The 16,624-nt window shown below is 39.5% G+C and overlaps 1 protein-coding gene across 6 annotated transcripts in view; it reads right to left on the bottom strand.

Moving 5' to 3' along the window:
* LOC121523931 (MAP7 domain-containing protein 1-like) overlaps positions 1-16,624 on the bottom strand; it is a 62,078-nt gene that overhangs the window by 12,100 nt on the left and 33,354 nt on the right. For 2 of the 6 annotated variants that reach the window (XM_041809010.1, XM_041809008.1), the window contains exons 3-7: positions 13,632-13,700; positions 13,398-13,418; positions 10,945-11,108; positions 8,090-8,198; positions 5,662-5,766 (exon numbers count right to left, since the gene is read on the bottom strand). In XM_041809010.1, the coding sequence (XP_041664944.1) occupies positions 5,662-5,766; positions 8,090-8,198; positions 10,945-11,108; positions 13,398-13,418; positions 13,632-13,700 (468 nt within the window). The remainder of the gene's footprint in view (positions 1-5,661; positions 5,767-8,089; positions 8,199-10,944; positions 11,109-13,397; positions 13,419-13,631; positions 13,701-16,624) is intronic. The other 4 variants (XM_041809013.1, XM_041809011.1, XM_041809009.1 and 1 more) reach the window with 3 other exon arrangements.

Raw genomic sequence — 16,624 nt, forward strand, 5'->3', positions numbered from 1 at the left:
TGACAGATAAATGATTTAGAAAGAGAGCGCTCCGGTCGAGAAACTCTTCACACAGAATCTTAAATGAAAAACACAAAACTTCTTAAACACAGAGTGAAAAAGAAACAAACGTTTGAAGCATTTTCTCTCTAAATATTTCAACTTAAGACCGGCGGGTAAATTTAACACTTAGGGTTTTTTGCCTTAATATTCTCCTTTCATTGTTCTTTATCTTGTGAATTAAATGTATGAGATAAATATTTTTCTAGTCACTCTTTCTTTTATCTTAAATGCTTTAGTAGATAAAATTCTCATGTTGGAACCCAGTCTCCTCAGTCAGATTTAAGAAAAACATCCAGCTGAGAATATTAGAAAGTCACTGATCAAGCTGTTTCCCTGCACTCACTTAAATCACACAAAATATGCAGATTTACTAGTGATTTTAAGAATATGGTGTTAGCCTATGTATAGATACTGACAGTCCAGCTGTTTATTTTTGCTTTCAGTCATTTTGCTAAGCTAGGCTAACAATCTAAAGGAAGTTAACAATCTGGTGGCTGTAGCCTGACACTTAGGCTTTCTGGAACAGTTCTGAAATGGTTTAGGTCTTACTTTGAGGACTGTAGCTATCTTTTAACTCTTGGTAGCTGTCAATCTGCCAGGGTGGCTTTGGCATGTGGAATCCCTCAGGGATCAGTGTTTGGACCTCTTCTTTTTAACCTGTATGTTTCCTTGGGGTCATATTCTGCAGAACATCATCCAACACAGTTACGCAGATGATTTGCTGTTGTATGTGGCTCTCTCACCTGAAGACTACAGCCCTACAGAGTCATTATGCTTCTGTTTAGAACAGATAAATAGCTGTATTAGTTCTTATGAAATGTAAAAACAATTTGATTATTATGTGAACACTTTTAGTTCTTTTGTTGTCTCCTGCTCCTTTAAAACAATAAAGTCAGCAGAAAAAAATGCTACGAAGACACAAAAACACACAGGTGGGCACAGACTGCACCATGACAAACACAACAAGCTGAATTTTCTGTTTCTTTAGACACAAATGTCTCCAGACATGACCTGAATGGAAATGTTTCTAGTGCCAGTTTGACCATGAGCTCTGCATCTGCTCTTCATATATTTAACTCAAATTACAATCATATTCTGCCTCTCCTTATGTAACAGCACAAACAGTCACGTTTGCTGCATGTTGGCCCGATCATTTTAACAACATGTTTTATGACTAACTGATAACACCACTACCTCCTGTTGCTAGGCAACAGTGGTTTCCCTCCTCCTCTTCTCTCTCCAATGCGGCAAGAAGAGGAGGTCGAGTCGAGCGGGTGATCGACCGTTCACCTGGAGACAGATTGATGCCTGATCTAAAAACGTCACCATCTTAGCATCACAGTACTACAGAACACCTCTTAAAGCAGAAACATGAGCGGTATCGACCAGATATACTACTCGGTACTAAATCTGTCCTCTCGTGTTTCTGCAGTATCAGAGCATCTGTGCTTGTTATGATCAAACATCAAATCTAAATCTTTGCTGTGGTTACATGAGGAGGAGAGTCTGACAGCTGATTGCACTGTTGATGAGATGATAAGTGATGATGACCTTAATGAAGAATGAAGATGTAACATAAAGAAAGTGTTACTGTTGTACATTTAGGAGCTCAGGAGTCTCATGAAATGTGCTTGACACACAGATAAGTCAAATAACACCATAGATACCTATTATAATACAGAAAATATTGACATACAAACACATTTAATTTTTTACTGTCATTTAGATGTGTAGGTATAAATGAAGACCAGGATCTTTATGTTTAATCACAACTTACTAAGTAACGTTGACATCATCATGCTTGTTTGACTAAAACGAACTTAATTATATAACTAGAAAATACAATTTCTGAAGGAATTGTGCTGTAAATGCTGCATTCTGAATAGCGGACACCGAACTACAAATGCAAAAACAGCAACAAATATTCAAACAAATGTTGTAGAAAAGCTGAAGAACATAATCCATGACACGAATATCTGCCGACGGGCACAGCTGATTTCAGAGGGATTTCCCTTACAAACACCCTCTGAATCTCTTTCAGTGCCAAGCCTGTAACTGCTATCCTCAAACAGATCACACCATGAGCATCATAAAGCTTTGATAAAACAGTCATGTTAATTTCATGTTGTTAGTGTGAGAAATGGAGCGTAGGCAGTGATTTAAAGAACTCCTTTCTTTTGGTATTCTCCTGATGTTTCTGCCAAAACATTAAATTGGAGTAAATGGAGGAGTTTGTGGATTTCTTTGGAAAGTTGGTGAATTTTCAGCCAAAGGGTACATTCTTTTGATCTGATTCCTGGTTTTACAGAAGCAGAACAATATTGCCTCTGTTTGAGGTATTTCTTATTGATGTGGTGTTAGATCTGTGGTTTAAGTTACAATTTTACCAGTCAGGTTACTGGCTACTCACAGCAGCCTCTACACTCTAATGTCTGAACATTCTATGCCATTCAAGTGAATGGAAAATGAGTTGAAGATCTGTGAAGGTGAATCATCTTTGGAAGGTTGCTATAAAGAAATGCTCAATGATATGAAAAAGCTCATACAAACTTAAATAGCCTAATGTCTTATGAATCATTTAAAGGTTTAATGGAGTCTCTAAGTGGAAGTATGAGTGAGTTATAAGGACTTGAATGAGCCTGGGGTAAAAAATGTTAGAATGTCCCCGTTTTCAACATTCTATCCATTCTAGTCCCAACTTTTTTGAAAATCGCTGAATATCTCAGAAAGCTTGAATGGTATGTCTTCAAAAAAGTCATCCCAATAATGTCTTAATTTTACTGAATATTTTGACATTTGAATGGTTTGAATCACTTTGCATTATTATGGAAACTTAACAAAAACAAAAAGCTTCAATGACTAAGCTAGCATTAAGCTAGCATGTCTGTTGGTCCGCAAATTCAACAACAACAAACATACTTTCATTATTAATACAGCTATGTAGTTATTTAAGTTTCATTTTACGAAGGCTTAAACATATAACCTTTTGGTTAAGTCCATATTTATGCCATTTGTTGGCTGGTTAACAAGCTTCACTATTTAATAGCTTTGGCTAACCATTTTAACAAATTAAGCTAATTAAGACAGAACTCTATGCCCTAACATGGTAGAAATGGATAAACTGAAGAAGAAATCAAAATTGTTACCCGTAAAGAAATGAGTAGTTTTGTGTAGTCAGCTTTTGGCATCTCTGCCAATCCTCTACTTAGCTTTAATGAGCTAATGTTAGCATGCTAAATCAATTAAGAAAGATGCGTTTGATGGGAAAGAAGCCACACATGCTGAATATGTTAGCAACCTTTATATGAGAATTTTAGCATGCCAACATTAGCAATTAGCTCAATGCAGAGAGCTGCTAGCATGGCTATGCTCTTATTAAAGCTCCTGTGATGAACTCTTGATTTGTGTTTATTTTTGCGACCCCTGTGGACGGATCTACACACTTGATCTCTTTGCTAATGCGGACCTTAAACATGCTTTAAATCAGTGATTGTCAGCTCGAGGAATGGGACCCAAACATGGTTCAGAGCCATTTTCAGTGGGTCACAAATGTGTCTGGAAAAAATGGCAGTGTCTGAAATACTGCAGTCCTTGAATGGATATGCATCCATAAATTCATTTTACTGTGTTTTATCGTGATAATGGGTAAATTGAATGTTTTCTTAACATTTCAACTCATATATCTCCTCTTCTTGAAATGCCAAAGCTGCTTTTCCCATGATAATGAAATAATTTTTCAGGATCTCTGAAAACTGGCAAAAAATCATATGTAATCATGTAGAAATGGAGTGCCATTCATTTTATTCCATCCAAAATCCAAACTGCACTAATATTCATTCAATAAACACGCTTTTAAAAAAGTATTTTATATTTGGGTCGTGATTTTTCATTGAAGAAACTGATGAGTCAGGCTAGACTAGTTGAGAGCCACTGCTTTAAATCATGTAGTTTGACGCCTTCCTCTGTGCCAGTGGTTACATGCAGTCAAAATAGCATATCAGCTATAATAGTCTCTAGTTCACTGGTTCCCAGCCTGGGGTCAGGGAGGAGAAAAATAGTGTAAAATGGAATATTAGGGCCACCTATCACATAAAAAATTGAGTATCTACTCATTTTTGAGAGAAAAACTCCTAACGCCAAACGTCTGAGATTATAAAGTCATTTATTAATAAGAAACTAAACTAGTATTTAGCATCAGTATATCCTAGTTTAAAAAGTTGTAAATTTTGATGCTAACTCTCAAAAATGTCAAGTTTACAACATTGTAAAGTTGTAAATTTACAAGAAACCAAAACCAAAACAGTGGTTGGATAATCCCAAATTAAAGAAATGTCTTTTCTAAATCCAGATGATAATGATAATGTAACAATTCTGAGCAAAAATCACAAATACTTCCTTACTGCTCAGTCCTGATAAAAGTGTAACTGTACCAGGGCGCTCACAGCCTAGCGGTTAGGGGTATTTTAAACTTATTTCTCTTGAAATTTAACAGATCCTATTTATTCTATTTAAAATTTCTGGAGCGACCCTGACACACCATCGTGATAATGGAAATTTTGAACAAAGATGTTTTGGGAATAACCAATTAAGTCAGTAGGGCTGTTAGGACAGGAGTTTGTCTATGAAAACAATTAAATTTGATGCTTAATTTTACAAGTGGGTCCTAAGGGGCCAAGCTTTCGTCCTAAGGGGGGGGGGGGGCTAAGGAGATAAGGTTGGGAGGTCAAACTGAAGCCATAAAGAGATGTTTGTGTTACTTTCAGTCTGTTTAGTCACCAGTTAAAAAATTCCCTCACAGGAGCTTTAACCTTTTCTTGGTGAAGAAAAATACACCATTTTGTTGTAAGAACACTGTAGCTATAGCCATATGCTGATTTGTGTAAATATAAAAATAGATAAACGTGTTTCTTATGACAAGAACATAGTCATACCAGCTTCTTGACATTACGTAAACAGTAACTTCACACATTAAAATGAGTGAGTGAAGACATTTTTTTTGTTGAGAAGGCAACAATACAGCTATAAATAACTGACCAATGGACGCTGTATTGCTATGGAAACAGGGAACATGTTAACACAATCAAAGACAGTACACAAAGCATTAAAACATAAAACATGTTCATTGAATCGTTACAATTTGATTTGTAACAATCACAGTACAATATCCAGCACCAATAGCACCACCACACCAAAGCACCAACAGTACGGTGGAGGGGGACAACCAAAGAGAAGGTGTTGTGACACAATGTGAACCTAAAAACCCCCAAAACAAAACCAAAATAGACCACAGATTATGACGCTGTGATGTCGATGTGAGGGAGGCTGATCAAAAATGCAGAGGAGACTCAAATTAATGAACACCACCAACTGAAATTAAAATAAATGAATAAAACCACGATGCATACGAGACCGAGAGCGTGATCAGAGGGGGGAGTAGGTGGTAAATGACCAGTCACCAAGCACAGGCAGGCAGGCAGGCCACCAGAGACGACAGTTATAATAAATCAAGAAAACCAAAAACCAGATTAGAGGAGGAGGGAGGGGGGTGTGGGGAGGGATGAAGAGGAGGGGAGAGGGAGGGAAGGAGCCTGGTGGACATTGACGTCGGCTCGTCCTTACTTCTGTTGGGGGAGTTCCAGAGCGTGGCAGAGGACTTGGACAGCCTGTTGTTAATGACAGGGTCCACCTGTCTCGGCAAGTTGACCGTGGAGGCCGAGCATCTGCCTGCACCGGAGAGAACGCAACACACAACAACTGTTCACAAGGCTGCCAGGGTGCAGGGCCCCAGCCTAGGTCTCATGGGGGATTCTGGATGCCGACTCTCCCTTGGTGTGGATCTGTGGCCTGTTGCACCAGCTCTGCGTAAGCTCTGTCTTAAGTTAGGGTCGAAAGTCCTCATGAAACCCTACCACCTTATTTACATCTCAGCTTGTCATTGTTTAGAGTGGAGTCAAGTATTTTAGAAAGATACAATGCCTGTTATATTACTGATAAATAGCATTAAAAAGTGCTGAAACTTTTGAAAAGACATCTGTCTTACAAGGCAGGTGCATATGAGATTAATAAATACATGAAAATTGCAGGTTTGAGGTGTCACTCGTTTAGTGGTTATGTTCATGCGCCCAATGTACAAGAGGCTGTTGTCATCAAAGTGGGTGAGTCAACCAGCCTGTGGCTCCTTTCTCACATGTCATTCCCCACTCTTTCAAGTCAATCCACTGTCCTAACTGAGTAAAGGCATAAAAGCCCCAAAAATAGACACTAAAAAATGCAACCTATCTCCTGCAAAATGTCTAGATGGCACAAAACACTGGAAGTTTCAAACCCTTACCAATGAACCTGTGCAATTTAGACACTGTAGGAGTTAGCATGCAATTTTTGGTGATTAAAAACAGCAAATTAGTCAATTTCAAGTGCCCGAGATTTCTATTTTGCAACACCTAAATGGACTAGGGAGCTCACTGCTGTTTCACACAACAATTCATATAACTTGGCCATAGTCTGACTGAGAATCACTGTTGTCTACTGTTGTTCAATACAGTTATAGTTATAGTTAGAAATCATACTGATATCTTTATGATTCCATGGCAACAAAGATATTAGTCCTGGGGCACAAAATATTTGGGTTATTATTGTTTTTGAAAGACTGAAAAATCCATGCTAACTCTGCATACTTACTTAATTGCACAAATGGCAATTACAACTTTGTGTTAGCTCAAACAGATGACTTGAGCTGTGCTGATCTCATACTAAACTTGAATCATTATCCAATCACCTGACAAACATCCTCCTATTAAGCTGCCTATTCTAGATTTCTGCTCTCTCCCTCTGCTCTGCTACTGCCAGCTCTTCCTTGAATCAGTTCTGCGCCCTTTCTATCAACCCACCTCAGCCTAACATCCACCTGTCAGCTCCAATTGAGGTTTTAAGATACTGCTTCAAATTTCTGCAAGTAAAACAAATCTGCAAGGAGCAATGAGGTCAGAGCCTGGATGCTTAAAACAAACAATGATCTGCTGCTGCAGTAATTTTGTCAGACAGAAATACATGATATCAGTGTGATTTAGATAGTTCTCTCTCCTTTGCTTGTGGTTGAAATATCACTAAAGATGTATATATTCTTAAATCTTCAGTCCTTTTCAATACCGTTTACCATTTAAAATGAAAGAGAACGCATCATTTAAAACACGTGGTATTAAATATATTAAAAGTATAAAAGTACACTACATCTTGACCATGATTTAAGTTGTAACTTCTACCAGTGTTTGAGCTTTCTTAGCTGGTGCATCAACAGAAATCTTGTTTAAACTAGGGTAAGTCTGAACTTAGGCAGAGCTTGTGCAACTCTCGTGCTGATATTTTGGCAGCTACTCACCATTATTGAGTTCAAACTGGCTTCTCATTGACACAATGAGAGGTCAAACTGAATTCAGGTTTGCTGGGAAATGGGGAGGAAACTTGAGGAAAGTTTGGGAAGGGTTTGGTTTATTTAGAAATCACTTTAGTGGGACCTCGTTCTGCTTTTTTCTGCTGCATGGCACTTGTGTAAAATAGGACAGGCACTCTCTCACACATTCAGGATCTTTCACACTTGTCTTCACCTCAGTGTCACGGGTTTTAAAAACGGCAGCCCGTCACATGTGCGGACCAAAAAGAGGACAGTCTCACAGCTCTTTGAAAAACACTCCTCACACTGTCGATCTAATGAAACGTGTTCATGACAGCCAACCTTCTTAATTTTCTGCCTCTGTGATCACTTTTTAATGGTGAATTGGAACTCAAGCTCCTTTTTTGGGTCTTAAACACAGAGAGGGATTACAAAGGTTTAACATCACTGATTACTGAATAGCCTGGGTGTCTGTCACCCCGTCTTTATGACAGCAAACCCTTCAGGAACTATTTCCTCCAGTTGCATCAGTCTGACCAGTGAGTCACAGTCTGCAGCGTGAACGCTCGAGTAACTCAGGACGTGATATACGTAAAAACGCTGTTCATTGTGTTTGGCCTCTAGGAGTGTCAGTGAGGTTGTTGTTTATCTGAAACTTACTTTCTCTGCGGGAGGTTTGGTTGAGTCCACCTGCCCAGGACCACCTCTGCTGGCGGATCTCAGCCCATGTCTTCTTTGTCGACCGCTTGATGGCTGCTTCATATCTCTCCTGGAAGAGCACACAGTCGAACAAGTCAGCCTTTACACACACACGTAACAATTAAATTAACTGTTTAACAGAAAAGTTTAAAGTTTGCTCAGTAAACTAAACCACTGTCCTCTACAGAGCACTGTTTGCCTGAGAGCCTGTGCAAGGTGTTTTTTACCTTTTCAGCCAGACTAAACACTTCTACAAGCATCAAGTCAAACAGCCCACAAGCTGAAATTTGCTGCCAGACATAAAAACAGTGTTGACTTTCTTTGATATGGTCATTAAGCTTTGCCGTCCTCCTTAGAAAGTGAAACAAAAAAAACAAGTAGCATTTGAGAGAAACTTTTGTGAATTAAGACTCATACTTAAGGCCAACAAGACTAAAAAGATGCCTTTCTTAATGTACAAGTTACAAACTCAAGCTATTACTGAGATTTTTACCTTGAATAAGCTTACAGAATGTGTTCAAATGTATAAATACTTTGGGTTTTTGCTGGAAAAAAATCTCTAATTTACTCAAACTTTATTATTACAAAGAATCTGAGTATGAAACTGGGTTTGCTCTATCAGAACAAAACCTTTTCACATCCAGCCACAAATTCTCTATTGGACTGAAGTCTGGTCTTTGATTCAGCCACTCCAAAATATTCCCCTTGTTGTAGCTCTCTTGCAGACTGAATAAGATTGTCCGCTATGATTTTTATATATTTGCCACATTCATCTTACCCTCTACTGTGCTTCACAATGGTGATGGTGTGTTTGTGGTGATGTGCAGTGCCCGCCAAAGCGTCTTGTCTGATGGCCAAAAAGTACCATTTTGATCTCATCAGGCCAAAGAACTTTCTTCCACTTGATCATGGACTCTACCACATGCTATTTGGCACACTTTAGTTGAGATTAAATCAGAGTTTTCTTCAACAGTAGCTTTCTCTTTGCCACTCTCTCATAAAGCTTTGACTGGCAAAGAACCTTTGCAAAAGTCACTGTATGCAGTCTCTCCCATCTCAGCTGCTGAAGCTTGTAACTCCTTCAGAGTAGTCATAGGTGCCTTGGTGGCCTCTCTCACTAGTCTCCTTCTTGCACGGCCACTCAGTTTGTGAGGACGGCCTGATCTAGGCAGGTTTACACATGTGCCATATTCCTTCCATTTCTTGATGATGGATTTAACTGAGCTCTGGGGATGTTCAGTGCTTTGGAAATGTTTTTGTCTCCATCCCCTGATATCCTTACTAACCCTTAGAGGTCCACTGGTTATTTTGCCATTTTGTCTTTTGACAAAGTAAGCCACTCAGAAAATGTATACCATGCTCATGTTTGGTATAATCTTTTCGGCACTAACTTTGTAAAATGAAACTATATTTTTTTAAGTTGAATTTACTGTATTAGCTACAGGGCCTCCACAAAAAATGATTTTTAAAAATGGTTATTTAAAACAATATATTGTCATTTAAAAAATAAATAACAACATGCTGAAATGATGAAAAATACCAGTGCCAGTCCTGTACAGCATGGTCCACTGTCCCCTATGTGCAACATTAATTTTTATATCAAACAAAATGATTATATTTCCTTTTTTACTTGGCCTATTGACATCAACAAATACTGAAAGAAGGCTTAAAGATAATACTTTCCACACAAAGTGATTGCAATGCAAAATGTGGCTTTGTTTTCATGCTGTCATGTGACAAAAGTAGCAAATGATGAAATCACACGGGTGTGATCATGGACGCCTAAGGGCTACTAACCTTTCCCTGAGTTGCTGAAAGAATTAGTTAGACAGAGTCTTCTTTGGTCTTCATGGTGTAATGGTAGCCAGGAATACTGATTAATCAGGGACTGGACCTTCCAGACACAGGTGTCTCAATGCTAAAATCACTTGGGACACATTCAGTGCACTCAAGTGATTCCTATCTCACTAATTGTGAGACTACTAGCACCAAGTGGCTAGACCTCTGTTGAATTAGGTCCGTCCAAGTGTGAATATGTATGTAGTCACTTGATTTACCTTACATAGTTTTATCTAGACATTATTTTATAGAAATGTTTTCACTATGAAATTTTTTTTGTATTTTTTTGTCAATCAGCAAATTATAAAGACCATGATGGATTCATCAATCAATAAAAGGGTAAAACATCCAAGGGGAATACTTTTATATGCACAGTGAAACAGGAGGATTGGTAGAGCTTTCTCCATGAGGCCATATTACATGATCTGCCCTCTTATCTATTTTCTATAATGACTACAAAAACTGTCAGTAGCTGAACCTTTGCTCTCATGGAGTCATCAGGTATGAAATTCCTTGAACTCACTCTGTCTCTCTATTTTTGCATCTCAATGGGAACACTCCTGCTTAAATGAACGTTAAATCAAAACAGCAATCTGCCATTATGACACAATAAAACTGTTGGTTAGACACGAATAGGAACGTGTTCATTCAAAAGGAGTCTCAAATGAGATGCTGATTTGTTTTTAAGAGCCAAAAACTGTGAATCACTGCTGTGATCAATATCTCTAAACTCAAACTGCTGCCAATAAAGAATCTGAATCTTGACCTCTGGAAAATTTTGCTAAGAAGCTGATACTCGGCATAAGAGCTGATCTCTGTTACCCAGGACATTTTCCAGTCTGTAAATATTGTGCTGAGCTTAAGGCTAGCATAAACACCAACCTAGCCCTGACTTCAACAAATACCAGGTACTTTGGAGAGGAGAGTACAATTTATCAACCTGAAATAAATTCAGTCTGTGTTCCACATTTCCTCACCTTGTTCTTCTCTAGTTTCTGTCTCTGTTTCTCCTCCAGTAGGGCTCGGCGTTTTTCGGCCTTCAGTCTCTGCTCCTCAAGCTTCCTCCTGCGATCCTCCAGCTGGCTCTCCCTCAGACGTCGAGCTTTCTCCTCCTTCTCCAGCCACTGGGCCTTCTTAGCAGCTGCAGGGTCACCACAGAGAATTATCAGTGGTTTAAATGTATACAGCGAAGCAAGAGAGGGGATAATCACATGGAAGGAGAGAGTTAGAAATCAGAGGTTTGCTGAGGATGTTCATAGTATCTGCGATGTAAAGACGTTTCTCGTCTCCAGAGTCGAGCCTTCTAATCCAGCTGTTAAAATCACTTGAACTCTTCCTCCGCCACAGACGAGCTAACAGACCGACTGAAGCAGATGGGAGACGCTGTGATCATGGCTCTATAATCCTGATAACAGTAAATAAGCAGAAGTTTCCTGCTGAGTTCCACAGCGGCCTCCGGCAGCTGCCTGTTTGTCTCTGCACATACGCTGCTGCGGCTCATTTCTTAGAGGAACATTCAAACAGCATCAATCCTCTTAAATTAAACCTCTTTTAGACTGAGAGGCAGCTGTGTCACTTTCTCTTGAATTTAAGATGTACAGTTTTGATATCACTTGCAGATAAGCCTGCTTACAAAACAATGAAAAGGTCAGTGTCAATGATGATGAGGGGGTTACATGCTGGGTCATATCAAAGCAATGACATGATTCAGGTTTAGAGAGATTTTTAGTAGATCTAGCTGTCTGAGGATTCAGCAATGTTGTCAGGAGAGTATTCAGTCACTGACTGTATATTAATATGAACATGTCTCTGTCTCCATCTGTCCATTGTTTTAAGTGAAGCCAAAACACCCCAAGCAACAAGCGCTAGCATATTGTACTGGTAGCATCATTTGGAGTGAAGACATGCAAATGTTTGAGGTGGCTGAGGTAGAATACAGGTTTGAGAAAAATGTACTGAACATGTACTTGAATTATAAAATTTCACCCATGGCCCATCTGTTAACATGGAGGGCATGAGGTTTATGACTTAAACTGTGTCCAGTCGGCAGGAGGACCTCTTTATATTTTGGCTTCACTTTCAGGTAGCTGTCTGTCCATCTTAATATGGCTAAGTTAAGCTCAGTTGTCTGCAGCTTAATTTCAAAAAGAGGTGAGCAAATCTGAGCTTTTTTGGGAATGACAAAGCCTCTTCACCCCTCCGTAAATCCATTTCCTTCAAAATAATCCAATTATGTTTGGATTCTGTGAAGGACTGAAAAATAATGTCTCCTGAGTCTATTTGTGTCCTCCTGTCTATGGGGATTTACTCATAATATGCAGAGCATGGCTGCTATTAATACAAAATAACCAGTTCTTTCAAATCTGTCCATATTTATTCTATATTAAGGGGATAAACATAAAATATACACACTTTTAGGTTGCCTAAAAAAAACGTGTTGACCATGACCATGATCGGCTGGTTCTCAATCAGGGTATCCCTCATTCAGACTTTATTGATGTGAGCTGTTCACAGATGTGACTGTCTGATCTGTTCACCAAAAATACATAAATGACAGAATTATCCTGATTTCCTCGTTAGTGTGTAAGGCAGTCATAAGCCACGCTCACACTTCTGATACTACTGGTGACCCTCTTTTAGTTTAACACCAGCTAAAATGTGAAACATATCTCACTGATTCAGAAATACAGATCCAAATTTTATCTTCCCGTATTGATGCAGTACGCTTCCACAGAGTTCGCTCTGTTGTCCCGATAAAAAAGGCAGACACAGTCCGCTATCTGCAGACAGAAGCAGACTACAGAAGACGGACTAATCTAAGATCAAATGAAGCTCAGAAACCTTGGATACTATCGATGAAAGCGGCAGCAGAATTCCCCTTTCACTGTGGTGCGACTGCAGCATGACCAAATTACTGATGCTAATGAAAGTAGTAATTAAATCTAATCTGTCTGAGAGGCCTGGTCTCCAGTCTTACTAATGACGGCTCATTTTTCACGCCAAGAGCCCCGGGCTCTGTGGGACGCCTCTCCTCTGCTTTGGCCTCTATCCACAGGGAGAAGAAGTGCACTTGAAATCTAGATTTAGGCTTTCATGTCTTTGGTATAGCTCTGTGTTTTCATAAGGGAGAAAAGTTTCGTTCTACAGCCGCAGAGTTGACCATGATTACATGTGTTGGGCATGCAGGCTGGGTGGGAATGAGCGAGAACATAAAGAGATATTTAAACTAAACATGAGTGGAAGGAAACCAAAAGTGAAAGCGCTGAAGGTTCAGAGGGTTCCTCTGAATGATCACAGAGAAATTAAATAAGAATCGATTCACAGAAGGGACAAAGAAAAACGTGTCTGTGATTCACTTAATGAACTTTGATTATTCCCACATGGAAAGACTGCTGCGATGGGCGCTGAGGGTTTTAGTGAAGCCCCTTACCTTGCAGCTGAGTTTGCTGTTCTGAAAGCCATGCAAGAGAGACAATAAGAGACGACAAGAACCGTCAGTCACGTCAGAGCAGAGTGACAGAGGAAAAAGGAGAGTTAATACTGTGAATAATAGGACTTGTGCATGCATCAAGTTGGCTACAACAATTCAAGTTCATGCACATCTGAACAGATTTACTGAGAAAGCGTTTCAAAGGAGGGCCGAGGTCATTGCGGGATTCCTTACCGATATATCTGGCTCGTTCCTCCCTCCGCTCCTTGGCAAGTTTCTGTCGTTGCTCTGAGTTCATTGAATCTGTCAAAAAATGAAAATATGAAGATTTAGTTCAAGTCTAAAATGTGCAGAATTTAAGCTTTAGTACATGCAGGACAAGGAGGTGTAATCAGCTGACTTCCAGGTGGTCTCACTCCAATCTAAACTCAACAGGACGGTCTGTTTAAATATGGCATCCCCTCCACTGATCCCTGATCACACTACCCTGCTGCTGTCCCGTCAAAGCTTCACCTCAGCCTTCTCCTTGAAGCCTAAAGCTTTTGATGCCTTTTTCAGCCACTGAATTAAAAATATTGATTAGAATATCTTTCTGTTGTATTGTAATGATTTGCAGATGATCTGTCTTCACAGGCCTAAACCTAACACCACACTACCACATTAGATGCACCTACGACGAGGCTCCAATCAGTGCTTTTAACCCACTTTGAACCTCTCCTCATTCACATCAAAGCTAGTGAGGTTGACTTGGTTCAAGCATCTGAAGTTTAGCTCCAGACGCCTCCCTCTCGAGGTTTTCCAGGAACGATTCCAACTGAGAGGAGACCCAGCACACGCTGAGGGGATTACATGTCCCATCTGGCCTGGAAATGTCTCAGGATCCCCCAGGACGGGCATGAGAATAGGAACATTTGAGCAACCTTGCAAACAGGAACTAGACCCAAATAAGCAACAGAAAAGACACAAATGTGGTGCACAGTATTAAAGATGTAATTTAAATTCAAAGAAATAGACAATTCCTGAAGAGATGTGCTTGTTCTTTTGATCATTACACAACCATGTGGGTTGTTTTTAGAGGAACAACAGAAATAATGCAGTAAAAACACAGCAGACGACATGTCGTGTTGGTGCTTTGGAGTAAGGGGGATGCTGTTAAATATTGTAACTGTACTTTCATAACAAAGTCCCAACCTCACATAATCTAACCCTCAGTCTTTAGTTGTGTGACTTCAGAGGACTGTTTTATGCTATTATTGATATGACTACTTTAATATCATTTCTCTATTGTAACAGAAATGACAGTTGCTGCCTAAATGCTGTATTAAGCCACACAAAATCAAACACTTCAGGGTAAATTAAAATGCACAGCAGTGACATCACAGCAGTTTCTCATCCTTTGGGGATGCCTTGCAGATGTGGTTAAGTAGCAACTGTTGCATCAAACTCTGAAATACCCGCTGGATTACCAATAGAAAAATAAGTATGAACTTTGAAGTAGAAACAATGGCCAGTTCTTGAACAAAACAATGCTTAAAGCACAGCTACTTAACATCAATGACTCAAAACGCTGCATCAACTCTACATGCGCCCTCAAACCAGTAGCTTGTGGTGGAAAAGTACATCCCCTGCCTCGCTGGGCCGCCAAGTAGAGCCAGGCTGCTAAATGTAATGGAAAAGCACCATCAGACCACTCAGTGGTCCGATTATGCCACGATCTAAGAACAAATGAGGAACAAAGTTGTCGACATCTATCAGTCTGGAAAGGATAACACAGACATTTCTAAGGTTTCGGGACTCAGCAAACTACGGTGAGAGACATTGTCCACAAATGGAGAAAACTTGGATCAGAGGTGAAACTTCCCAGGAGTGACTGGCCTACCAAAATTACTTCAAGGGTGCATCAACAACTCATCCAGGAGGTCACAAAAGAACCCAGAACAACAGCTAAAGACCTGCAGGCCTCACTGACTCACAGTCTGATTAAACAATAAAAGAGAGAGGGCAAAAAATGGCATCCATGGTCAAAACCGCTGCTGACCAAAAAGAACACAAAGGCTCATTTCACTTTTACATAAAAACATCATGGTGATCCCAAAGACTTGAGATTTTGAAAATATGAAACTCTTCAGACCACTCGGTGGTCAGTAGTGTCTTGACATCACACTTAAGTATTGGCTCCGCTTAGTTGGAACCTCACCAGAGGTCTACCAAAAATGTACCAGGTGCAATCCCTAATGGAATAACATGTGGTGTTGAGTCCAGCAGATAACACCTTGTAGAAAAGCACCATATCAAACAAAAAACAGTATGGTGATAGCAGAGCTGGGAAATGCCAAAAATCAGTGATTTTCATTCATATTGTGTGTTTTAACCCGACTGGTATCAGAGGAGCACTTGCTATCAATCAGTAATCACCCCTGGTTATCAGAATTAATAGGATGGTTAAAAGTGTTGCTGGAGCTGTGGATGTGCTGCTTAGCTTGCTTTAAGTTGGCATTCTGGTTACAGGGTATATATAGAAAATCTGACAATAAATTTAATACTTTTAAATACATTTTTAAGACTGTTTTCATACATTTTAAGACCCTGTTGTATCTTCTATTTCTTACCTTTTACATAAGTGACACAGCTACGCAAAATTTAACACCCTATAGTCTGAGGTTTAAGTCTTTTTTATAATTTTTAGAGGCCGTAACTTTTGATGAATTGATTTATCAACTTTTAATACTTTTAAAGACACCCTGGGTTAGTCTGTTAGTCTAGTCCAAAACTGCTTGTCATTCAAACTTATTATTCATTACATTTTGTATTAATTTAGTAATGTTCATTAGTAGCTATAGCTGTGGTTAACTGTTACTGCCATGCAGTCACAATGCTCCACTATCTAGATGTAAACAAGCACAGTGAACACACAGCAGCAATAGCATCTCTCAGGAATAGCATGCTTTTTCAGTGTTTCAATCTAGAAAATTAGATTAAGTTTTATGTCAGCTGTTTTAGGTTATAATTGTATAACCATCAATTGACAATTGAGCAACAGTAACCACATCCTGCTCAGGGGTGTGGAAGTCAGTGGTGCTAACATTAGCCACACTCGGGGGTCCCTGTGTTAAATAAACTGTGCTGAATTTCATCCAAAAATTCATTTTGGGGCATCCTTGCCTTTAATGGAGAGATAGGAGAGTAGATAGAGATGCAGCGATGACAGAGTGGGGAATGACATGCAG

Source organism: Cheilinus undulatus, linkage group 16 (assembly GCF_018320785.1).
Source record: "Cheilinus undulatus linkage group 16, ASM1832078v1, whole genome shotgun sequence".
Taxonomy (NCBI): Eukaryota; Metazoa; Chordata; class Actinopteri; order Labriformes; family Labridae; genus Cheilinus; species Cheilinus undulatus.